General features: G+C 46.0%; 1 protein-coding gene across 2 annotated transcripts in view; it reads right to left on the bottom strand.

Moving 5' to 3' along the window:
* Window positions 1-27,214, bottom strand: part of LOC126336967 (T-box transcription factor TBX20-like) — a 437,621-nt gene that overhangs the window by 79,164 nt on the left and 331,243 nt on the right. For both annotated transcript variants that reach the window (XM_050001176.1, XM_050001178.1), the window contains exon 3: window positions 16,086-16,359. In XM_050001176.1, coding sequence (XP_049857133.1) covers window positions 16,086-16,359 — 274 coding nt within the window. The remainder of the gene's footprint in view (window positions 1-16,085; window positions 16,360-27,214) is intronic.

Consider the following 27,214-nt stretch of genomic DNA (forward strand, 5'->3'; position numbering starts at 1 on the left):
TCAACAAATTGGTCTCCCGTAAGGAGAAATGTGTTCATCGCTACGATGACTTTGTTGAGAAATAAATATGTAGACATGAAGAATAAAGACGTAGAATGTTAATAACGTTTGTTTTCTTTAAAAAGCCTTAAGAGTTTTCACATAAAAAATTGGGAGTCATTACTTTTCAGGATGCCCTTGTACTTCAGAACTGATGCCGGTGTAGTAAGTGAATGGTACTGCTAACTCAGCCCAAACATCTTTGATAGCAGAAAAATGCTTCCCTGGTTTAATTCCTTAAAGGCGGATACTGCTTGTTCATTATACAATTCTTTGACAGTGCACACTGTGGTGGAAAGGTGTCAACAGAGTACAAAACATAAATAAATAAGATTTATTAAGTGTACGTCACAAAATGGTAATCAATTTTGGTATAGTATGATGCATGGCAGTTGGTGTGGGGTGCAGTGATATGTAAATAACATTGCTGCCTCTTGCAAGTCTATGATACTGTATGTATCACTGATGGTCGTGCTTGCAGACGCAGCCTTACTGGTCCTAGTTGTCCACAGATAGCAACAGTTGAGTTGGAAGGCAGCCCTCAGAGTACTGTACTGAGTGAGCCACAGACGCTGAACTGAACTGCCGAAGTCCCGGTGCATGCCTGTGTGAGCATCAACAGAATATCATGTTTTGGTGGCCGTCGGTGGAAGGATTTGCATGTCCACCAGTACAAGGCACAAGCGAAGTGGTCCGGCGGTTGATTCTCCCCCCCCCCCCCCCCCCCCATGGTAACTGTAAACTTCCACGAAGTGCTGGAGCAAGTGGCGCAGAAGCAGGAAGAGTTCCAGGTTTGTGAGCGCCATTTGGAGGTTGTTTCATACACTTGAAGAGAAGCCAGACGAGTGGTGTTGCCCATGTGGTGGAGGCCTCTCATGGTATTTACTGTGAACCCCTTGCTTCCTACACAACAACAAGGAAAAAGAAGTGACGATAGGGGAAAACGACTTTAAGAGAATCACTGGCTTTGGACCAGTACATACCGGGTTGTTATTACCCGCCAGGGTAGACGAGAGCGCTAATGCGCTGCTTTGTGGACCCGGGTAGGCGCGCCGGCCCCGGATCGAATCCACCCGGCGGATTAACGACGAGGCTGGTATGCCGGCCGGCCTGAATGTGGTTTTTAGGCGGTTTTCCACATCCAGCTAGGTGAATACCGGGCTGGTCGCCAAGTTCCACCTCAGTTGCACGACTCACAGACATTTGAAAACGTTCCCACTATTTCATGACTTGCACTCGACGCAGACAGCTGGGATACACTACTTCCGTCCCGGGTGGTTCGGGGTGGCGTCAGGAAAGGCATCCGGCCACTCTCTGCAACTAACACTGCCAAATCCGTAATAACAAATGGTTCAAATGGCTCTGAGCAATATGGGACTTAACTTCTGAGGCCATGAGTCCCCTAGAACTTAGAACTATTTAAACCTAACTAACCTAAGGACATCACACACATCCATGCCCGACGGAGGATTCGAACCTGCGACCATAGCGGTCGCGCGGTACCAGACTGTAGCGCCTAGAACCGTAATAACAAAGCCGACTCTGCGTTGGAGTGGGACAAAGGCTCCGAGAAAGAAAGAAAGAATACCGGGATGTTATTAAAAGTGCAACACACATAGAGGTTCAGTGGGGGCTGTAATTATCATATGGCAGCGAAACTTACTAGATATTCTAACGTGATCATGCAGAACTAATGTACGCTGAAAAAAAATTAGTTCAAATGTTAGCCACCACTTGAAAAACTGACGCTGTGAATGCAAGGAAGACGTTTAAAAATGTTTGCATACGTACTGGTTTATGAATGGGATTTGGGCGTGAAAGATCAACCAAGTGAGCAGCCACAATGTTGAAATTATTAATAGCTACTTACACAATTTGTTCAATATAGCACCAGAGACGCCGATGAAATGCTGTGCAGCACCACATTTGCATCTGGTGGCGCAAATTGGAACTGTTTTCCAGCGCAAATCGATTCCTCATTAACGCATTAGAATACCTAGTTACGATAATTAAAGGTCACACTGTATGTGTGTGAGTAGCTGAACTTTCATTATAATCGGCTGGTGCATGTGAAACTGTATTTGTCATGCTACTTGCTGACTTGGTTCCTCGAACGGTGAGCGGACTGCTAGAGACCCAATGGCAGCGCATGCGCCTCGGCCGGCGGTGGCAACCGCCTACTTGCCGCCCGCGGGCCGGGCGCTCCTGCTGCCACCGCCGCCGCCGCAGCCGCACTTATCGCGACGCCGCATCGCGCTCGGTCGTCCACCCCGCCCTATAACTCAGCAGTGACAACGAATTTGTCAACGTAGGCCGCGGCCGCCAGCCTGCGCTATGCTGACAAACTGCAGCCGCTCTCCGAATTATTCACCTGCGCTCCTCGGCGGCCGCCGCGGAGGAAGCTCTCCGGCCGGAGCGGCAATGAACGTGTAAATTACCCCTGCCGGTGGCCGAGAAGAACACGACCGGGGGGGGGGGGGGGGGGGGGGGGGGAACCCAAGGAAGCGGACGCAGCGAGGCGACGGCGCGAAAGGGATCAGGTGTACGCGAGAGCTGGGGAGGTGCTCACCGCGCTTCGGATGTCTGTGAGCCAGAGTTCTCAGCGGCGTCGCGAGTGCGCGCCTCGGCAATTTGTGCTGCTCCGCTCGACATCCGGTTTGCCCTCCTCACCTTTACTCTCACCTCCTTCTCCTACCGGCGTAAATAAATGCGTAACGTGGCAGACCACACAGGGCGTTCTTCGCCGGCCGTAAGTGCACACCGTGCCCGCAGCGGAGGAGAAAAAATACTGCAACGCGGTCGTGACAAACGCGCGACTCGCTGTCCTGCGAAGCTCTGGGCGAGTCGAGAGATATTTCAACATCATCGCGTCCGCCAGCCGTAATGGATGGCGCTCGTGGCTTAGAGCGCATTGTATTAAGAGAGGGCTCGGCCAGCGGGGAAGTACCTCGTGGCGCCGAGTCCGTGTCGCGACGCCGTGCCGGCGAAAATCGCCGCACGCCGGGAAAGGATTCCACGGTTCGTTACTCACTGTCCACCGGCAGCGACGGCAGTGCGCTGGGCGCTGACTGCGCTCGTCGTTAGGCGCTCGCGGGAGACAGATGGCCGCATTTCGCCCACTGCCTTATTCGATAACTGGTTTGTGACTCACAGTCGTAAGGCTGGACCAAATAAAACTACCAGATTCCGACGGTAATACGGTGGTATGCACGTAAGAAGGTGGCCAGTGGACAAATGCGCAGCGGCAAGGGGCAATGTACCACCTGACGCTCCAGGCTCCCTCGTCTGACTACAGAGAGCACGTCAGGGTGCGGGTTGAATATGTAGCCTATGGCATTGTAATTCTGACTGAGACAGCAAAGGCCTTGCAAGATGAGTTGAAAGGAGAGGTACCGAACTGAAACGATAAAAAAGTTGAATAAGGTTCAAATGGCTCTGAGCACTATGGGACTTAACATCTGAGGTCATCAGTGCTCTAGAACTTAGAACTAATGAAACCCAACTAACCTAAGGACATCACACACATCCATGCCCGAGGCAGGATTCGAACCTGCGACCGTAGCGGTCGCGCAGTTCAAGACTGAAGCGCCTAGAACCGCTCGTCCACACCTGCCGGCGGTGGGATCGTTTAGCTGGCGAGAGGGCGTTACGGAGATGCTAAACACACTGACAGACGTGACAAGAGAGACGTTGTGCATCACGGAGAGATTTACTCTTAAAATTTCGGGACAACACTTTGCAGGAGGAATTTGACACATATTACTTCCCCCACATACATCTCGCTTATTGACCACGAGGAGAAAATTTGAGAAATTATAGCCAATAGCGACAACCATTCTTCCCACGCGAGTGGAACAGGGTTGGAGTGATCATAAATTGGTACCGAAAGTACTCTCCGCCACGAACCTTAGGTGGATTGCGAAGTATGATGTAGATGTACCCTGGAGGAACTCATAAAACTTTATTATACGGTTCTTCCTCATCCACGTTACAGCACTGGTCTCGTACTTCCGGACTTATATCTGTTTGGCCCAATGAAGGATGCACTGCACTGGAATTAGTACGTGGACGATTGGGAGGTTACTAATGCAACAAGACGTTGTCTCCATCGTCGACCAGTGTAGGCGTACTATGCGGGCATAAAGGCCGTCCCAGAAAGGTGGCGTAAGGCCATCGCACTGAACGGAGTTGGTGTTGAAAAATAGGGACTTGTAGACCAAAGAGTGGGTAATAATATTGTTTTCAATCCAGATTAAAACGAACGTGCATTAAAAAAAAGTATAGCATTACTTATGGAACGGCCCACATACAGTCGCCTTTCCTTGTCGTAAGGGATGGGGAGGTTGCTGTGATGTCCCTGTCGGCCAATTTCCGGCGACGCTTGTAACAATGAGAGAGATACGCAAAGCAGTCGGAGGAGACTGAAGATCACAATATGTGAAGTTGGGCTCGCATCAATGGATATGGCCGGCCAATAACAAGAGACCGCGGAGCAGACGTCACGGCGCACATCCAGCTGCGGTGGTGCTTCGTCAACACGGCAGCGGCGGCGGCGGCGGCGGCGGCAGCGGTGGCGCGCCGTTATTTACATGGGGTCGGCCAGGGGCGGCCGCGCTCCAATAGCGCGTCACGTGTGCGCCCCCACTGCCGCCCCCGGCCACCCTCCGTACGCCCCCGCATCTCACCTCCATATGTATGAGCGCGGCGCCCCCGCCGTTAGAGCCGCCTGCCCGGCTGCCAGAGGACGCGCAGCGCCGGAATTGCGAGGCGACGCCTCCCGGGGCGTGCCGGCTGGGTGACATCTGCATAACGACCCGGCCCCGGACAAACAAGCCGGTTGTTCCTGCAGCCTGCGCCCGTGACGGACTGCTGAACCAGCAGACACGCGGCGTGCAAGATGGCGAGGGCAGGGGCCTTGGCCTCCGCTCAGTCGGCGCGACGCCTTCACACAGCACTGAGTCGTCTCTCTGCATATTGCACGTCTCTTGGGGCAAATCTGTTTCTCCCTGTTTGCAGAATCTGCTGTATCTACCAGAGCCTGCTGAAAAGTAATGCCTCTGAATTTTTTATGTGACAGTTTTTTAAATGAATCAAACGCTATCAGCAATCTACGGTAACATCTTTATTCTTCGAATCTACTTATTTATTTCTCAACGCAGTCACCCTGACGATGAAGACATTCTCCCAATTTGTTGGTATCGTCAGTGTAGTATGTTTGTTGACGCTATGCTTGCACGGCTTCATCACTACCAAAGCGAAATCTTCGAAGGCTTTCTTTAAGCTTTGGGTACAGAAGAAAATCGGATGGGACAGTATGGAGGATGATCGATGACAGTGAACCCAAGGTGTCGGTTTGCTGCAATCGTCAGCGCGCCTGTTTGTAGTCTGGGTGAAGAAGGTGCTCCACTTGAGGATGACTTCTTCGAATTCGGAACTCGATTACAGCATGTTCCAAATACTGACGTAGTACCATTACACACCACCGTATCACACTGTACAATTCGGAGCCCTCTATCAGCAGACGGCAGAGGGGTACAAACATGCATGAAGAAGATACATGTTAATAATGCGATATTGCAGTGCCTTTGTTTTTCTAATTAAGATGCAAAATTCTTTTGGACTTGCATGCTTGTCCAAAGAAACAGGCACTGCGGCGACTACAGCCGTTACGAAATACTTTGAATGTATTCGCAGTTGCGAATAAGGACTACCATCAGCTGGAGAATGGAAAGGCGACAATGAAAGTTTGTGCCGGGCCGGGATTCGAACCCGAATGTCCGCAAACGATCGCCTTATCAATTGGCTATCCGTACACGACTCAAAGGCAGATGCAAACTTCCCTATAAAAAAATGTTAGTAACGTCTGCTTTTTGCAACAAAATTTAAGACTTTTCACATAAATAATTCGATGACATTAATTTTCAGCATGCCCTCAAAAACCTACACAGATTGTGTCTGATTTCACTGTGCACATAAGCAGATGTAGAAAGAGTAACTGGGCGAAAAGGCCAGATACTGTTCCAGTCCATCTTATATCGCACGCCTCCTCCTGCAGCTGGCTAACGCATTCCGTTTGGCTAGTGGATTAAAGTAGCGCTACAGGATAGAGTGGAGTTAAGTATGAGCGACGTCTAAGACTACGCAACGCCTGAAAATTACCTAACTGAAAAAAAAAGATAACGGGATAGCTGGTCATTACTCATAATTAGATGAAAATGCTGTTCTAGTGCCGAATGATCGTACTCGACACACAAGTGTATCTCTCTCTCTACACCGAGTTCGTCCGCGTTATCTAATCTCCACTCTAAATGAGAGAAATTAGTAGATAATGGCATACACATTTCACGAAACACACGATGGCAATGTCCATTGGTTCGTGATGCACGACACTTCTGTCTTTACAACTGTTTCTGTTGACATGCACAGCCGTTTTCACCTCAAAGGAGATCTGATTCAGCACCGCACACGCCGGTATATTTCATTTAATGTGGACTATGGCAGCTGATGAGATCTTCCCCCTCTTGCGTTTTCTGATGGTATATGAGGAAAATAATGCTGCCTATACAGCAAATAAAGTTGTGTGCTATGTTTCCGACAAGGTGACGAGTATCATCATATTTAACACCAGCAACTAACAGTCTTTCCATTCTGATTGACTACTTACATATATAGCCTTGTTATTTCACTATAGAGTATTTGGTGATGTTCAACTTCATTTCAAGCTATTGTAGTAACGGCTGTGTAACTTGCAGTGATTTCATACATCTTTTTACTCTGCTCCATGATCATTGCATGGTGTTTAATTCTATGTGAATCATATCGCAATTACACAATTTTATGTGTTATCCACGTGACGGTCCCTTCCGCCTTTTATATCAGCCATTACATTAACGGAGTGCTAAACATTGGATATTTGAATTAAATTACCTATTGATTCACCCATGATCGTCTGAAAGTTAACAAACTCTTCCTTTTTTCGAACAGACAGAGATCAAATGAGTGTAAGTAACTGTATACAACGGAAGCTACTGTCTATTTTCTTGGACCGTAGTTTAGCTACAAAAGGAAGCGACTATAGTTGAAGACGCTACTTGCATACTGAGGCGAGTGGAAAGCAGAAAAACCTTAAATTACAATAGGGTTAACCGTAAAGGCCTCTGGATCGCGATGCTCGCAAAAACGATTGAAGTACTTAATTATTGCGACACTCCGCTTATTAGAAGCAACTACGAATTTCCTAGCATTCCCTGTTAATTCTCCTCTCACAGGAATTTTCTGTGGATACACATTCACACCGCAGTTAGTTCTAGCATCATTTTTTTATGACGGCACTGATACTCCCGTTGTTGAGCGCCCATAAACCGCCATCATGCACACATTACTTACAAATTAAATTAATTAACACAATACCTAACATTTAAGCACTCCGTGTGTTTCCATGTTAGGATGTTAGCGTAGTACGCTCTAATTAAGAACACATTCATTATCTCAGTGACGGCTTTGTTTTCCTTATTGTTCCCACATCAATATCAAAGAATTATAGATAACTGTAGATTGCCTTCAGCATAAATAGTTGAATATGGACACTATAGTTATATGTGGCAGTGTATGTTATGACACAACGTTTCTTCAAGCTAAAAAGTATTCACTCATTAATTATTGAGGTGGTAATAATGTAATAACGTTTCTACACTATCATTGCGAGTGAGAAGTCGTTGTTAATGCGCTGTTCATGACAGCCAGGCTTGTTGGGTGACGACTTTGTAGTGAATTGGCAGCATGAAAGAACCAACGTATTACTTATGTGCGTGTATCATACGGGAAAGAACGGTCGATTTGGTCTCGGATTTATTTCCACTCGAACGTGTATCTCGCTTTGTAACATGATACAACATTACTTAGTGCATTTCCTCTGAATGAGTAGCCCATTAACACAGAGGCTTCTGCGTGTAACTGCCCAGGAAACTTTGTTCATTAACTCAATTTAAATAAATAAGAATCTAAATTTGTTAATAAAAAGTGATTTTACCATTCTCTAAGATACTTCCCCTTTAAGAATTTTTAACAGGCTGTCAGAAAGTGTGATAAATTAATACGTCAAAGATCCGCCTCAGTTGCGAAAAGTTACTGGTCTTTACCCAGGTTTCAACTAGAGTAATCTAGCCTTCTTCAGAAGTCTAAAATAAACGATGCCAGAATAAGGCTTTTTATGTTCGATCGTGCCTCCTTCTTGCATGTATTAGTTTATTTTAGGCTTCTGAAGAAGGCTAGATTACTCTAGTTGAAACCTGGGTAAAGACCAGTAACTTTTCGCAACTGAGGCGGATCTTTGACGTATTTATTTTTTTCCCATTTAGTTTGGCTGGCATGTGTAGGCAAAGTGGATACCGCAAATTAAGGATCATCCTGTGAAATGTAGTTAGTTTTCTTTTGTAAAACAGGCCATATTGACTGATTCTTTGTACATCCCTTGTCGTCCCTGTCCTTATTAGTATATTCTTGTTAGTCAGTTATTCAATGTATATTTTTGACATTATATCTGTCAAAGACATTTCTCTCAGCACTGTGTGTGTGTGTATGTGTGTGTGTACGTGAGAGAGAGATAGAGAGAGATTTCTGTTTAGAACGTAGCTCACTTCCAGCTCTCGCAATTTGTGTTTCGTAAAAGGAATTTTCGCATGTTCAGTTGAGTTATGTTATAACTTGGTTTCGGTGCACCAAGCAAGACACATAGTAAGGGAAGAAATTAGATAAAAGCACAGATATAATGAAGAAGGAAATTGAGAATGTGTGTCAAGAGATAGAAAAGGAGAAACATCTGGGAAGCTCATACGTCACTATTGAAAGAGAATAAGTGTGGCAGTTACGTATCTGTAAAACACTGAATCAATTTGTCCCACTTGTAAGCTAATTAGCCGTTTCTTATACAACGATTTAATGAATTGTATTACCTGTTCGTAACTATGAATGTCTTGCCAGTTAAGAATACACAAGAGCACTTGCAAAATGAAAGTAAATTACAGATATTCATGGAGTGCGAGGTTATTCCGTTATGTTTTTATCATTCATGTTGTACTTTGCATCTGTGCGTCGTGTCAATAAAACCCTACGCAGGATGTAAACACAATTTAATTTTCATTCTGTCGTCTTATTAAAAGATAATAAGAACAACATACGATAATGTAGCAGTTGTACGTTGAGGAGAAAGTTCCACATTTCCTCCCTACGCACGAACTAATGTGGTTTAGCTTATAGAGGAAGTAGTTAAACGTTGTGGACTGAATAAATGTAATAAGTTTTTATTGGCGTCAAGTAGATGTGCGTCACAGCGCTGTCGGACGACAGCAAAAACGCTATCGTCACAGCACTCCTCGACAGAGTTAGGGCGAGCAGAAGTGTCTCATCAGAACGGCAGAGAGCGCCGGCACTCGCGCTGGCGGTGAATACCCAAAGGCGTCGCACGTGGGGACGGGCCCGGCGCGTCTTAACGCGGCACGGAAGTGGTAATTTGTTTGACACGGGAGTCGCAGCTGCCCGGCCGGCCGGCGCCAGATGTAATCTGAACGGCAATAAAGAATACTCAGCCAAACCGCCGCGTCCAGCCGGCCAGGCCCGACCCGGCGGTATCGAGTGCGGCTATTTGTCACAGTAATTGGCGGCGCCAGCGAGGCAGATGCGAGAGGCACAGGTCGCCCGTCGCAGATTGCACTGCCGTCGCCGACAACTCCTATACCGGGTCCGTATTTCTCTCTATCCGGTGTATGGCGATTACGTGGAGTGATGCGAAGTCGTGTGTCGTGAGAGCCGACACTGGCCTCAGTTTTACCCGTTGGGGAAGCTGTTACTCAGTTACAGGTGAGCTGCGGCGTCATCCGTTGAACTGCAGTACCTCGAATATAATCAGCACTACCATAGTTTACTCTAAATACACATAAAGATTCAAGAATTTCGTGCCCGCAAAAAAAAGTCCGCCAGCATATAAACTACTCTCTAGGACAAAAAAAAAAGGAATTATACGAATGGGAATGAAATTGCTAGATGTGCTTTACATGTAAAAAAACATATTATTACAATTTCAGAAAAATTGGATGATTCGTTCAGGAGAAAGAAATTCACAAAATCGAGTAAGTCAGTACGCGATGGTCCGCCTCTGGCCCTAATGCAAGCAGTTATTCGCCTTGGCATTGATTCATAGAGTTACTGGATGTGATGATGTTTGGTTTGTGGGGCGCTCAACTGTGTGGTCATCAGCGCCCGTACAAAGTCCCAATTTTTACACAGTCCAATTTTTTCACAATCCAGTCTAGTCACTGTCACGACAGATGATGCTGATGATGAAATGATGGGGGCAACACAAAAGCCCTGTCACCGGACACAGAAAAATCCCTAACCCGTCCTGGAATCGAACTGGGGACCCCGTGATCCAGAAGCAGCAACGCTAGCCACTTTCCGACGAGCGCTTGACGTTACTGGGTCTCCTGATGGATATCGTGCCTAATTCTGTCCAACTGGAGCCTTACATCATCAAAATCGGAGACAGTTGGAGGGCCCTGCCCATAATGCTCCAAACGCTCTCAACTGGGGAAAGATCCGACGACGATGCTAGCCAAGTTAGAGTATGGTAAGCACAGAGACAAGTGGTAGAAATTCTTGGCGTCTGCTGGCGGATATTATCTTAGTGAAATGCAAGCCCAAGATCGCTTATCATGAAGGGCAGCAAAATGGGTAGTAGAATATTGTCGACGTACCATTGCGCTATAAGGACGCCGCGGGTGACAGCCAAATTAAATTCTGCTTTGAATCCTGCTCTCTCCGTTGTCAGACAGCAGTGGGAGACAGCTAATGTTACATGCTCATCCACTGTAACTAATATTTTCTGTCAATAATTTCTGACCTTGCTCATCACTGGCTGTGTGGTGCACTAGTTGTATGCGTTTGTCTTTTGTGCAGTATGCCGTATTAAGATTCTTCGTCGCCGTAGCACAGTCTATCGAGGGTTTAAATCTCCTTGCACAACAGTAATTCGTTGCATTCGTACCTTGAAAATGAAGGGGTGTTCGCATGTGGAAATAAGGGTGATTGTCGAACACGTTTGTCGGCTGCGTTCCCGTAAGCCCGTCTTTCTGAACATCGAAAGAATTATACACTCACTCCGTCTTCAGGCCACAAGTGAGGCTACCGGGACCACCCGACCGCCGTGTTATCCTCAGAGGAGGATGCGGATAGAATGGGCGTGGGGTCAGCACACCACTCTCACGGTCGTTATGATGGTATTCTTGACCGAAGCCGCTAATAATCGGTCGAGTAGCCCCTCAATTGGCATCACGAGGCTGAGTGCATTATACATCATATGGGCATAGTTTGGCAATAAAAAAAACTAAGGCAGAAGGATTATGTTACAGATAAAACGAATATTTTGATTTGGAATACACTATCACGCATGTGGCTCGGCTACTGGAAGGCAATACGGCCCCAATCCGCCGTCGCATAAATCTGAAATATTTTTCCATTGTTTCACATTTTATATCCAGATAAATGTGGAGACTCTACCCACATCTGCAGCCGATTTCCTGTCTGTATGTTTTCCTAGTCATTTCCCTGGGACTAAACGTCGATTATTACCCAATGATTGCTCCCAGCAAGTAACGTAAAACTAATGCACTGGGCTTTCGAATGTGACGTGTAGCAGGTTTTGTAAATAATGTAAATAAAAGTTTCCTGTAAAAACACATGTATCTTCAATTATCTGCGTTTTTCGATTACCCATGCAGTCTGGGTTCCGCATTAATGTGGATAAGAGTTTTTCAATTATCCATGTAGACAGGGTTCCGCATTAATCCGGATAATAGCGTTTCGTGCTGCATTACGCTGGTGGCCATTAAAACTGTAACAACACAATGGGAACATGGATCTAAAGTCAGATTAGCAATGAAGTGCACTCAACAGCCAGAACACGAACGTAATAGGTGCTGTGTCCACCGATGTCATAGATAACAGAGGCGACGCATCGTTGCATGGAAGCAGTGAGGGCCTGGTAAGCAGTGAGGGCCTGGTTGATTTGGGGGAGGGGACCAAACAGCGAGGTCATCGCTCCCATCGGATTAGAGAAGGATGAGAAGGGAAGTCAGCCATGCCCTTTTAAAGGAACCATACCGGCCTTTGTCTGGAGAGATTTAGGGAAATCACGGAAAACCCACATCAGGATTGCCGGACATGGGTTTGAACTGCCGTCATCCCGAACACGCGTGCAGTGTGCTTGCTAACCTCTGCGCCACCTCGATCAGTTGGTAGGTCGCTGAAGGAATTTGGCACTACATCTGCACAGGTAAGTCACCTAATTCCCGTAAATACCGGGGAGTGGGGCGATGAACTCCGACGCCACGTTCAGTCACATCCAAGATGTGTTCATTCTAGGGGAGAACTGGGGGAGGGGAGGGAGGAATCACGTCAATTGTAATTCGTCACTGCGTTCCATGAACCATTCCATCACACTCCTGGTCTTGTGACATGGCGTATTATCGTCATGAAAAATGCCTCTGCCATCGGGAAACATATCGTCGTGGTCAGCAATGTATGTGGTCTGCAACCAGTGAACGACACTCCTTGGCCGTCGTGGTGTCCTGCATGAACTCCACTGCACCCTTGGATGCCCACGTGAATGTCTACCAAGGCGTAATGGAACCGCCACCAGCCGATTTTAGTCATAGTTGCCGACGTCGTGATGTTAACGTTGGCACACGTATATCTCGTCGGCTGCCGCGGCCCATCGTTAGAAGTGTTCAGACACACTTGTTCTCTGCCCTGCATTAAATTCCGATGTTGGTTGCTACACAGTTCGGCGCTTTTCTTGTTTTACGAATCTGCTTAGTCTACGACATCCGACGTCTGTGATGAGGGATGGCTGCTGAACCACACGTCTGGACGTGGTTTCACCTTGGTTTTGTCACGTATTGGAGACACTCACCACAGCATTCATCGAGAACCCGACAAGTCGTGCAGTTTCCGAACGCTCGTGCCGAGTCTCCGGCTCATCACCATCTTCCCTCGGTCAGACGCCGACAGATGGCGTGTCTTCCCCATTCTACACACGGACAGCACGCTCAATGATATCACATGCACCCTTCGTGTGTCTGACTAGCAGTCATTCCTCGCCAGCTGATGCTGCTTTATATCGATAGCAGGTCGGTAGTCATAATGTGTTCGCTGATCAATGTATACCACTCGTTCGGATGCGTATTTCGATGCAACGGCACAAAACAGGACGGTCCGTTAAAAAGTATTATCCACATATTTTTTGAGAAAACTCTTAAAACTTTTTAAATGAAATGATCGTTATTAACATTCTATATATTTATTGTTTATGCCTACATATTTATTTCCCAACACTCTGGAAAGAAACGCATTTCTCGCAGTGAGAAACCAGTTTGTTGATATCGTCACTGCAGAGTATTTGACATTGGTGACAGAGCCAAAACTTTACGTCTGCTTGCACCGCTTCATCATTATCAAAGTAAAGGTTTTTTTTTTTTGAAGTTATGGAAACAACGGAAAATAAGAGGGGAAAAATCGGGACTGAATGGATTATAACAGATGACAGTGAAATCAATGCATCATCACTTGAAGATATCGCAGAGCGAGTGTGTGTTCTGGCATCGTCATTCTCAAGGAGAGGTCCATTTGCACATGAACTCGTAGAAATGGTTAAACTCGATTATAGAATGCTGTTTCTCACGCACCGACGTACTTACGTTAGACGCTGTCATGTTACACGCTGTAATTCGGACCGCTGTAGTGGAAGAGGTTTCCAACTTGCGTCACCGAGTATTAAGCATGAATTGTGATACCTCAACCTTTGTTAGGAACAGAATAAAACACTCGGAGGCATTAATGTGGTATCACGTATTGATGACAAATTACCAGCGTCTTTAAGTTGGGAACGGAACTGCCAATTTCCTCCAGACGCAGACAGCAGTCGGGCAGGATGAGGAGGACCCAATAGAGCACGCCCGCTGAGTCACGCCTCGAGCGGCTCTGGATTACTAGCGCCCTCTGCCGCTGCGAGTAGAAGGGCTGGTGGCAGCCATAGATTTCACTTGCCTCGGAGTCTCTTCGCTACGGGACGCTGCGCTGACGCCGCCTAGTTGCAGCTCCGATTGCTCGTGCTCAACTCAGAGAGCCTTTTCCTTGTTAACATTATTTGTAAAGAGTCTTCAAATGCTTGGAGAAAGACACTACTGGACATTAAAATTGCTACAACAGGAAGATGGCTTGCTACAGACCCGAAATTTAACCGACAGGAAGAAAATGCTGTGATATGCCAATCATTAGCTTGTCAGAGCATTCACACAATGTTGGCGCCGGTGGCGACACCTACAACCTGCTGACATGAGGAAATTTTCCAACCGATTTCTCACACACTAACAGCAGTTGACCGGCGTTGCCTGGTGAAACGTTGTTGTGATGCCTCGTGCAAGGAGGAGAAATGCGTAGCATCACGTTTCCGACTTTGATAAAGGTCGGATTGGAGCCTATCGCGGTTGCGGGTTATTGTATCGCGACATCGCTGCTCGCGTTGGTAGAGATGCAATGACTGATAGCAGAATATGAAACCGGTGGGTTCAGGAGGGTAGTAGGGAACGCCGTGCTGGACCCCAACGGCCTCGTATCACTAGCAGTCTAGATGGCAGGCATCTTATCCGCATGGCTGTAACGGATCGTGCAGCCACGTCTCGATCCCTGAGTCAACAGATGGGGACATTTGCAAGACAACAACCAACTGCACCAACAGTTCGACGACGTTTGCAGCAGCATGGACTATCATCTCGGAGACCACGGCTGCCGTTACCCTTGACGCTGCATCACAGACAGGAGCACCTACGATGGTGTACTCAACGATGAACCTGGGTGCACGAATGGCAAAATGTCATTTTTTCGGATGAATCCCGCTTCTTTTTACAGCATCATGACGGTCACATCCGTGTTTGGCGACATCGCGGTGAATGCACAGCGGAAGCGTGAATTCGTCATCGCCATACTGGCGTATCACCCGGCGTGATGGTATGGGGTGCCATTGATTACACGTCTCGATCACCTCTTGTTCACATTGACGACAGTTTAAACAGTGGAAGTTACATTTCAGATGTGTTACGACCCGTGGCTCTACCCTTCATCCGATACCTCGGAAACCCTACACTTCAGCAGGATAATGCACTACCGCATGTTCCAGGTCCTGTACGGGCCTTTCTGGATAAAGAAAATGTTCGACTGCTGGCCTGGGCAGCACATTCTTCAGATGTCACACCGTCTGGTCAATGGTGGCCGAGCAACGGGCTCATCTCAATACGCCAGTCACTACTCTTGGTGAACTGTGGTATCGTGTTGAAGCTGCTTGGGCATCTGTACCTATACACGCCATCCAAGCTCTGTTTTACTCAATACCCAGGCGTATCAACACCGTTATTACAGCCAGAGGTGGTTGTTCTGGGTACTGATTTCTCAGAATCTATGCACCCAAATTGCTCGAAAATGTAATCACGTGTCAGTTCTAGTATAATATATTTGTCCAATGAATACCCGTTTATCATCTGCATTTCTTCTTGGTGTAGCAATTTTAATGGCCAGTAGTGTACCACATATGTGATAATTTGTTCGCTATTCATTTCTGCTCCTGCCCAGTTTTCTTACAATGACAGTCGCCACACTACCCCGTAGTCCAACTCTCCTTACCACTGTGCCTTGCTCCCCTTCTTAGTAACTGTAATGGCTGGTGTTGTATTAATTTATAGAAATCAGTATATCTGCCATCCTGCCTCTTCAGGGTATTCTCGGATTCAATATATATCTGCTATATCATAGTTGTGACCTTCGTTACAGAAAAGGCAACAGGAAGGGGAAATATAGTAAAAATGAGAATCGGTTCCCGAGCAGAATGAGAACATTGTGTTGCTCCAGTCTATAGTGATTCTGTAATATGTTTCATGCCACTCAGTGGCAGCGAGCCACAGGTCCCGAGTGGTAGTATGAAAACGTATCGACGAGCGACCTACCTGTCCGTTCTTGTCCATCTCGTTGTTGGTGAGCTTGACCTTCTCGAAGGAGACGACCTGCTTGCGCAGCTGCTCGCCGGTGAAGGGCGAGTCGGGGTGCATGTAGAGGCGGCAGGGCGCGGGCGGGTCCGCCTTGCCGGCCACCAGCCACGACGAGCGGTGGTAGGCGTAGCGGTAGCGCTTGTTGTCCACCGGGACGATGTCCATCAGCACCGCGTACCGCTGCTCGGCGCGCACGCCCGTGAACGACACGCGGCACGTCGGGAACATGCGCCTGCAACAGCGCAAACCCGCACAGCGCGTCTCAGCATTGCCGTCTATATCTTTTCAGCGCGGGACATAAAACAGTCGTACAATCATGAATCACAACGTTATCTATTACCACTACCCGACGCGAAACTGATCGGTGGTTCGTGGCGTTGCGGGCAAGTAACGCGGTAACAGACCGGAAGGTTACAACTAAATGCAGCTACTTACGGAGGTTCGGTGTGGGCTGTTATTGTCGTACGGTAACGATACTCTTAGATAAGCTAATGAATTAATGCGGTATCGATTTACGCCGGAAAAAAATTAGTTCCGCATTTGGCCACCAGGTACAAATCTGTTGCTGTGCAGCTTTAAGTCCACGTCTCCGCTGCTCATACAGAACAAACTGTGTAAGTGGCAGTTAATGATAAAATCAACATTATGTCTTTCTCACTTCTTTGACCTTTTCTGCCCATGTACCGTTCCTAATCCGTTACATATGGAAACATATTTGTACTTCTTCCCTGCATTCACAGGGACAGATTTGCACCTGGTGGCCAAGACTGTAACTAATGTTTTTTCCAGTGTGAATCGGTTCCGCCTTAACACCGGGTTTTGCTGCCATACGATAATTACAGGGCACAATGGACCTCTGTGAGTACCTACGCTTTAATTATAACAATCTAGTATATTTGGTGATTCACCTGCCCCTATTTTGGGTTTTATGCAAACCAAAACACCTTAAAAAACCACATGTGAAATTTTCACTTTCTGTCGCTCTCTATATGCAAGCTATTAGTCATACAGAAAAAATGAACAGGATTTTTTTGTAGAAATTTAATGTATGTTAATTTTGTACTGGGGTACGTTTCCGTTGGGTCCACGGGTTCGAGCTGTTGAAGAAAAACCTGTATCAAGGTCACTTTTCTACGTTTCTCTTGAATAATTAGAGAACTATGCCCTCTAGCGGAAACATATCCCAATACAAAATTTAACTATATTAAATTTCCTACATAAATGCCCTGTTCTTTTTTTCTGTAGAACCAACACATAGCGAGCGAGACAGTATGAAAAACTTGGACGTGGTATCTAAAGGAGCTGCAGGTTGCAAAAAAACCATAAGAAGGCACGGCTGCAGCATCCTACATATGTGTAGCAGATATTAATGAAGAATCATTGCAGTGACGATACGAGCCACAAATGGGGACGTCCATTGACGTTAGCGACGTGGACAAAGGGCAGATTGTTATATCGCAGCGCCTGGGAACGAGCGCAACGTGATAGCGAAGATGTGCACCTGTTTGCGTCATACTGTTGTAAGCATCTGTGGAAAGTAGTCAGAGGTCAGTGTAACTAGGAGTAGGCGACGAGGCGTTGGAGGTTCAAATCTCACCACAGAACATCGGAGGCTTGCACGCTCTATAAAGCTTGGTACCCCCCGATCTGCGACAGATCTGAAGACAAAGCACAGTGCAGGCACATGTGTTTCGGAGCACACCATTCAGCGCCCTCTGTTGAACTCGGGTATCTTCAGCAGACAACCTCTACATTTTCCCCCAGTGATCCAATGACATCGACAGTTTTCAATCGCAGTATATATGGTATCATCAAGATTGGACCGAGGACCATTGGAAACGTATCGTGTTGTTGGACAAATCACAGTTCTGTTACACTAGGCTGACTGGTCGTGTCGAGATACCGCATCAACCAGGAGAATGGTTTCTGGAAACATGCACCGTGCCACATATACAAACCAGTTGGGACTTCCACTTAGGCTTCCACGGTATCTTTGATCGCAATCGAAGGCAACATGACATCCATGGGTTCCGTGAGCAATATCAAGGGCTACCTTCGTCCCTTCATACTTGGAGTCCTGCCGTTGGCGATAGCTTCCTCCAGCACGACAACTATCCGTATCACAGGGCCTGAATCGTGCTACGGTAGTTTGAGGAGTTTGATAGTTAACTCACTCTGATGTCTTGGCCACCGAATTTGCATGATTTTAATCTGATGTGGAATATTTGAGACACTATCGGACGCCCACTCCGCAACGAGCCTTGTGTCCGTAATGTGAGTGTACTGTGTGTGGAAATCCAATGCCAATGCCTCCGGAAACCTACCAAAGACCTGCCGAATCCTTGAAAAGCGGAATCGCTGTTCTGCTGTAATCCAAAGGACCATCGTGCTATTAAGGACGTGGTCATAACATTATGACCAGTTGGTGTACGCACAAACACTGCAGTACGCAGCTCAGAAGAATGCCAAGATGGGGGGGGGGGGGGGGGGCGAGGGCGGATGGCAGGATGCCGTGAACAGTCTCTTCCATCTCACGGCTGCCTAGAAGAGGAAGTTGTCCATTTCCATTATTCAACCGATGAGAAGCACATTTCATCTTTATTAGGTCGGAAGTGATAGATGAATGCTGATATATTTGTTGAACTATAAACTCATCTTGCTTGGCAACAATCTAAAATCCTGCTTAATCGGCTAGTACTCAATCATTTAGTGTCTTGTGTTCCTGTGACGAAGCGTGTCTGGTATTAGTAGATGCCAGGTGAATGATTTTTACCGCAGTTGTTTGTGGTAACGGTGGTTCTTGAGGGAAGTAATGCGTCAGTCTACTCATATTTATCCTAGATTTTGCACACAGGATGTCTTATGCGTTACTAGTTCCATTGCTGCCGCGTTTGAGATGATCCAAATCTGCGAAGGCGCCAAACTGACTGTTCCATTGCAACATTTTAACAATAAAGAAGGAAACGCTTTCTTCTGACGTCGAAGCGCTTTCGTCATAATAATAAATAAAACAGGGCTGTCCTCATAGTCTAATAACGAGCCAAGACATTTCTTTTTAGTAACGTTTTCTCCTTTTTCAGTTTTTTTCCTCTTTGCCCCCTTAGTATACGGTATTCATCCTACCTCACTGTATTTTCCTTTTTGATAAACGATTGTTTTCTTGTATTTTTCTTGTGTCATGACTTTGTTCATGACTTCTTTGATACTGATGGCCCCATTGTAAGCCTAAACTAGCAACTAAGAATGCCAATCAGCAGGCTGTCGTTGCTGAAACTTATCTGTATAAATTACTACTCAGCAAGCTTTTGTTCATGAGTAGTGCTATTTTGGTATACGGTTGTGCTGTATACAGTAATACTTCGTCTACATACGTACTTCATTCTTTTATACCCCTTCTGCTTCTTCTTTTCGTCATCTTCTTCTTCTCTTCAAGGCTTACATTAGGACAAAGTGTGTTTCGGGACCCAATCTACCTTCGATCTTTCTTTGTCACTTTTCCTTGTGGGACCTAGTTAAGCGCTGATGTGGGTAAAATGTAACTAGCCATCCTGTGAAAATATCATGCCATTTTCTATTCTTTTTTTTTCTATGTTATTCATAGGAGGTTCCACTTTACATTACGGTTTTATTTCTGTTTTACAAACTATATTCAAGTATACTTCTTAAAATTTATTTTTCAGCTCGTGAATACGGATTTTGGCTTTTTCTCTTACACTCTGCATTCGGTTATAAGATTGGACCAACAATTAGGTTGAAACATTTCATGTATGCTTATCTTATTGTTTAGTATTTTTCTGAATAGAACCACACATATTTTGCGCTATTTCATCATCATGTGGAACGTGAAACCTTAAATATTTAACATAGTTTACTTGTTCCACAATAGCTATTCTTCTTACTGGCCAATTTCCTTCAATACCTTTGACTTTGTTTAATCGACTTTCCCTAAGTTGAGCCTTTCAACGCTTTTCCCCTACACTGACTACGGTAGAAGCGGCGTCTCTTGTTGACAGTGAATATGTGCAAACCGAAAGAGTGCTTATTTTTCTTTTTGCGTCGCACTGCTACTCTATCTTCAATAGTAATAATTGCTGGAGCACAGAACAGGTCTAAGGGTCGTCCACCGTAATTTCTGCAGATAAGACATGTTACAACCTGTTACGATACGAGAAACTTTCTGTTGCCAATTATCATTTGTCAGGAACCTTAAGTTACTGTTTCCCAGGCGAGCTTTTTTTCCGGGCAGGTGTGCCATCCTCGAGAAGCGCAAGTGCCTTTCTAGCCAAAATTCCATGAGAATACGACGAAAAGCTCCCACAAGTCTAAACTAGGTCGCATTAGATAGTTAAAGCCCGTTTTTAAAATAGCACCGGAGTGGGCACCCTGTATGCAGTTAAGATCTGAATCAATTTAATTGATGACGTAATAGTAATGAAAACACAACCTTTTTGTATTTTTTATAGAAGTACGTAAAAAAGACTTTATTCTCACAATTTGGTTTTCTGGTAGTAACATGCGAGACTAGAAGAGTAAATGCTAGGTATCTATCTACACGAGGAATATCGTAGATTTCCTGGGCTAATGCTACAAGTATGCTTTGAATCCTAGACGTTGTCAGGACTGGATGTATTTTGATTCAGTGGTCAATTTAGTGAAAATTATGTTGCTCTTGCCTGTTCAAACACATGTGCGTGTAGATGTGAACATAGGTATGTGCATTTGAATGGATATATATATATATATATATATATATATATATATATATATATATATATATATGTGTGTGTGTGTGTGTGTGTGTGTGTGTGTTTGCGAGCGCGCGCTTCATAATATGCAAGGACACAAGTTCTCACAAACTAAATTCACACATTCTAGAACTTCTGCATTGGTATTGTCTGCCTGAAGCAAAAATCAGCTTTAATAAATACAGTACGAACCCTCATTTGGCCACTGGCTGGAACAGGTAATGCACCCATGACCATTGACGAACAGGGTCGTTTTCGTGGTCCAGGTGTTACGGTGTGGGAGACACAATGTTGCATTGGCATGCTGACCTCCAAATCTTTGAAACGGTACATTCACTGGTCAATGTTAAGGTGTGACTGTTCTTGCCCCAGACGCAACTGTCCGTGGGAGTCATTCCATTCTCACACGTGAACACAATGGGCGCATTTACTAACGTGTGCGCAAAGCTACATCCGCACGGCGACCAGCCCAAGGTGCACAGTTGTGAACGCACCTTTTGTTTTGAGAGCGTGCTCGTTCCCTACGTGCGCCTTGTCATCTCTTTGCGGGTCTGAGTTCATTTTTATCGATGATAACATCGAACACGGCACGTGGAGGAGCACTATGGAAGAGAGGACATTCGGTGAATGGACTGTGACGTAGGCCCCATCGAACATATGTGGAACGCGTAGAGGAGATGCACTGCAGCTCGTCCGTATGCTCCAACGATTATTCAGCAGTTGTCATCCGCGCTGCCGGAGGAATGAAACGCCCTGTCACAAAAGTTCCTTACCAAGTTCGTGCCTAGCGTGGCAGTACGCTGCAAAGCATGCATTGCCGTGTGTGGTATCCAGACAGCCTTTCAAGAAACACGTCCCGCTTGCCCTAATGGCCAGAATCAATCTTAAATCGTGGTGACCTCAATGTAGTTATTGTAAATAAGTGGCAACCAATGCTGTACAATCGCAATAAAGTCATGAGATGTTCAGTTGACTCTTTTATTAGAACATGTTAGGCGTTTCGGGATTACACCCATCTTCAGACATCTGTTACAAAAAAGTACAAAACATAAGTGAACAGTACATTCAACACGTCTCAACGTTATAGAAAATGAGATCGGTTCATATGAGTTACATACCACAAACTTCAACTCCTTCACAACCAAGCAGGCGTGCAGCCTCGACAACTCAAAGAAAGTGTCCAGTAACATATAACTGCGACACAAGCACTCTTAAAGCAGAGCGTATACTGACGCTAAACAAGTCAAGTAGCAGCGAAGCGCCCTCGGCAGTGGACGCTGCATGGTCATGTTCTCCATGCGTTCACATGTAATTCAATAATAATATACTCAGCATGTAACATCTAATGCGGAGAAGAGGAATTTCTGGCACAACTTGACTAGAAGAAAGGAACGGTTGGTAGGACACATTTGAGGTATGAAGGGATCACCAATTTAGTACTGGAGGCAAGCGTGGAGAGTAAAAATTGTAGACGGAGAGCAAGGGATGAATACACTAAGTAGATTCAGAAGGATGTAAGATGCAGCAGTTACTCGGAGATGAAGAGGCTTGCACAGGATAGAGTAGCATGGAGACCTGTACAAAACCAGTCTTTCGACTGAAGACCACAACAACAATCACCTCCTGTAGAAATCTTTAGCAGTACTATCTATGTATTGTCCAAGTTCCATCGAGCTACGTTACTTGGCAGTGGCACATCAAGCGAAAGTTACTTTCGTCCTTAAGTTTTGCACACCGGTTCTTTAGTGTGGGCAGGAGGAATGGTCAATATTCACGGATACGACAGGAACGATCATTCAAAGCAAAAAAGTCCAATAAACATGGGTTCTAAAATGTGTACCTTAAGAGCTACGATCGCTTCTTCATTTTCGGTACAGTGAACAAATCTCGTCTACTCCCCAGTAAACGTGGGCTCTGAAGTGCTTATCTTAAGAGCTATGAGCACTTGTTCATCTTCGCAACTGTGAAACAGATCTGTTCTACTGAACAACAGCACATAGTTCTTAAGCTATTCACTTTAAAGCCTATGCTTAGTAGGGTTTTTTACTTCGAACCGTCGCTCCTCTCATACTCTTGACTATTGGCCAGTCCTTCTGACGCACCCTGGAGATTTGGAAATTTGTGGTAAGGTCTTTTGGGACCAAACTGCTGAGGACATCGGTTCCTAAGGCTACGCACTACTTAATCTATCTTAAACTAACTTACACTAAGGACGACACACACACCCATACTCGAGGGAGGACTCGTGCCTCCGACGGAGGGAGCCGTGCGGACCGTGACAAGCTGCTCCGGACCACGCGTTTCGAGGCACCCTGTGCGTTCACCACTGTCTCGATTTTTCAGGAGAAAAGGCGAGTTAAAGGTTTTAGTTCCGCTTCTCCTCCAGCTTAGCACTTCCTTACGAAGCTTTTTGCAGCGGAAAGTGTCTTCCATCCATTCGCTGGTCTCAAGTGCGAACCAATCGAAAGCACCGCTGCAGCTATCGATAGCCGGGGCATCAGAGGGACAATTACCGCCGGGATTGAGAGGCCGGCCGCGATAAAACACGGCATTACGCTGGCCGCCGACGTGCGAGTTCGCACGGCTACGAAAACGGCGCCCTGCGGCGCCGGCTCCGACCTACGCGGAGCTAAAGCACCTGCTTTACTGCCCGCGCGCCGCTTTATATTTTATAGACAACAGATATAAAAACGCGCCCGAATAAAAACGACGTGCCGCATCTGTCTGCGCGGACGCGTACGAAGTGCCACGCTGGCGAGGAGAGAGCGCCTCGGCCGATAACGATCTCGCCGGGCAGCAGCGGCAGTTGGCCTACCCGTTTCTCGTCCCTGCTGGCCGTCCGTTCGTGTGCTCCTCTTCTCCCAGGACTGCTCGTGCCGACCGCCCGCTGGCCGTCCTCCGTCTCTATTAATTAGCTACCCGCACTCGCGCCGCTCAGCAGCGCAGCGTGGACAAAGCGGGAAGTATGTTTTAATAACGACGTAATGACACGGTCGTTCGGCGCGTTAGGCCCCGTAAACGGTGGGCGGCAGCCGGGGAAGTCCCGTCGAGCCAATCGTTAATCATCGATCCGCGGTTCGACAGGGGATTAATTCGTCGCCTATTGTTAGCCGCCGCACATATTGGGCTGTGCTACCGCCGCACCTCTCACACCCGCGTCGTTAGCGTTAGGGTTCTGCAAAAATTACTCAAAATAGCGGGTGGTTATAACTGAAGTACAGATACTTACAGATGTCAAGTGCGGGCTGTAATTATCGTATGGCAGCTAAGCGTGGTAGATAGTCTAATGCGTTCATGCGCAACCGATTTACGATGGAGAGGGAGGGGAGGTGGAGAGAAAGTTCCAATTTTGAAACTTCCTGGCAGATAAAGTGTAAATGTCGTGTGACTAGGGCCTCCCGTCGGGTAGATCGTTCGCTGTGTGCAAGTGTTTCGATTCGACGCCACTTCGGTGACTTGCTCATCGATGGGGATGAAATGATGTTGATTAGGAGAATGCAACACACAGTTCCTGAGCGGAGAAAATCTCCGGCCCAGCCGGGAATCGAACCCGGGGCCTTAGGATTAATAGTCTGTCGCTCTAACCACTCAGCTACTGGGGGGGGGGGGGGGGAGGCAGACATTCCTTACAGATTAAAAATGTGTGTCGGAGAGAGAGACTTGGGACCTTTGCCTTTCGCAAGCAAGTGCTCTACCATCTGAGCTAGCCAAGCAGGACTTACGTCCCCTTCTCACAGCTTTACTTCTGCCAGGAACCTCGTCTACTACCTTCCAAACTTCACACAAACTCTCCTGTGAACCTTGCAGAACTAGAAGAAAAGACATCGTAGAGACTTGGCGTTGCCACAGCCTGGAGGGTGTTTGCAGAATGAAACTTTCACTCTGCAGCGGAGTGTGCGCTGATATGAAAATTCCTGGCATATTAAATGCTGTGAGGACTGGTCGTGAGTCGTACTTGGGTAGCTCACGTAATAGAGCACTTTCCCGAAAAAGGCATAGGTCTCGAGTTTGAGTGTCAGTCCGGTGTACAGTTTTCATCTGCCAAGAAGTTTCATAACAGCGCCAATTCCGCTGCAAGGTGAAAATTTCATTCAGTAACAGTTTTGGCCCCCAGGTACAAATCTGGCGCTATGGATGGAAGAAAGACGTTTAGAAATGTTTCCATATGTAACAGATTAGGAACGGGACGTGGGCAGGAGAGGTCAAACAAGTGAGAAAGGCCTGATTTTTATTTTATTGTCAACCATCGCTTACAGAATTTGTTGAATATGAGTAACGAATTGCTACATCCGTGAAACGACGTGATCTACATTTGCTCGCATCAGTTCCGGTGCAATCTGAGAAACGTTTTATTATCTACTGGTCTTCAGATCACATAACGACCGAACGTATCCCTGATAACAGCGTTCTTTTGGATATCCGCAGAGCCAAAAGTCACATGGATTCAGATCAGGTGATTTTCAGGCCGTTTATATGGAGAACCGGAAATAATACGTCAGTAGAATATTACATTAAGCCGATCTTCCACTGGGCGAGAAACATGTAGCTCGCTCTAGTACCAAGGAGGTTATTCCCTGATTCCTTTTGACAAGATAACTGCTTAGTCAGCCTTTTATTGTGCAACTTTTATCTTTTCTTGACTTTTTTATGATCACCCGGTCTTGCTTCCACAGAGGTTTTCTAGAATTTTATTTGAATATCTTTCCATGTTACGTTTTTTAAGGTTTCTGTTAATTGTTCCATACACCAGGCTGAATTTACTAAGCTTAATTTCAGAATGTATGCTGTAGCCATATATCACATCTCATAGTTTACTCGTTCTGCGACTATTTTGGTTCTAATGATTTCTTTCCCCCTGGAAGTAACTGTCTTAGTTTTCTCTTTTAAGATCTCCAAGACAAATTTCGCACTTATTTGTTTCACTAAGTGAGGCACTACAGTCTAGAACTGCGCTACCGCTACGGTCGCAGGTTCGAATCCTGCCTCGGTCATGGATGTGTGTGACGTTCTTAGGTTAGATAGGTTTAAGTAGTTCTGCATTCTAGGGGACTGACGACCTCAGAAGTTAAGTCCCACAGTGCTCCGAGCCATTTGAACCATTAAATTTCTTTCTGGAGATCCTTTTCCTTATCTATAAGGCTCACTGCATCATCAGCATAAAGTAAGTTATTTAAAAGAGTTCTCCGTCTAGGAATATATATTTCTGAAATTCTGTTTCCTATACATGCAGGTGTTTCAAGTATGTACCTGTTGAACAAAGTTATGGAGATGCAGTAGCCCTGTCACACTCCTTTGTTAGTTGGTATCTCATTAGTCATTTTTCCTATGAACTCAGTGAGTGAATTCCTATTCACCTTCTAGTTGCTTGTCATGACAAAGGAAATTTCCAAAATTATGCAGATGTCATACATTAAATAAGAACGCTACAGCGATGTATTGTATTGTCAACACAAAGGACTAGATTTGTTATCGACAGGTTCAATCGTTAGGTCACGATGAAATCTGTGATTTTTCGATAGCATCTAATATTTGGAACATTTATAATGTAGTACAAACGAGGCACTGAAATCAAGATGACGAAGAATGTTAGGTAGTATCTATGAATGTTGTTCATGCTTTAGGCTTTTAAAGCCACCGTCACAAAAAAATTATCGCTGTCAGAAACGATTACACATTGGTAAATAACTATGGAAAACGTAATGGTCGAAAGGTATGCAGCAGTATAAAAATCATCTTCTACGTATAAGTAAAAGTGAAATCTAAATTGCGAATAAATGTAAAGGGAGGTATAACAGAAAACGTTGAAGCCAGGTAATCAATAAGTGTAAAGAGGTTGGAAGAAGATGCATTATTTTGGTCAAACTGGGTTAAAACTAGGCAATAGTCAGCAATAGCCTGCCTTGGAAGCCAAAACCCGATAAACAGGATTAAGTGATAATGCAGAATATTCACTGCTTCTACTTTTTTTGCTTTTTAGACGTTCATAATTCTGAAATTTCTCCAATCGATAGCAACGAAATCCATCACCACAATACATCGATCGATAGCATCAGATACACGTGAAGAAGCAACATCACGAGGACACTGGGAGGCACTAGAGACCTGCACGTTCAGTGTTCGCGTGTTTAACAAGCTACTGCGGCACGACTCCTCTTAGAACCTCTTAGTGTTCCCCGAATCCGTCACAGCAGCAGCAAGAGGTTCTCCTAGTTTCGAGGTTCACTCTTCGCCACTTACGGCAGCGGCTGCAGAGAGTCAGTCAATTTGTCGCCACTGGCGCAGTCGGGTGTTTTTGTGCCACCATTCCTCCGCCCGCTTTTGATTTCCACGGAATGAGGTAGG

The sequence above is a fragment of the Schistocerca gregaria genome, chromosome 2 (genome assembly GCF_023897955.1).
Source record: "Schistocerca gregaria isolate iqSchGreg1 chromosome 2, iqSchGreg1.2, whole genome shotgun sequence".
Taxonomy (NCBI): Eukaryota; Metazoa; Arthropoda; class Insecta; order Orthoptera; family Acrididae; genus Schistocerca; species Schistocerca gregaria.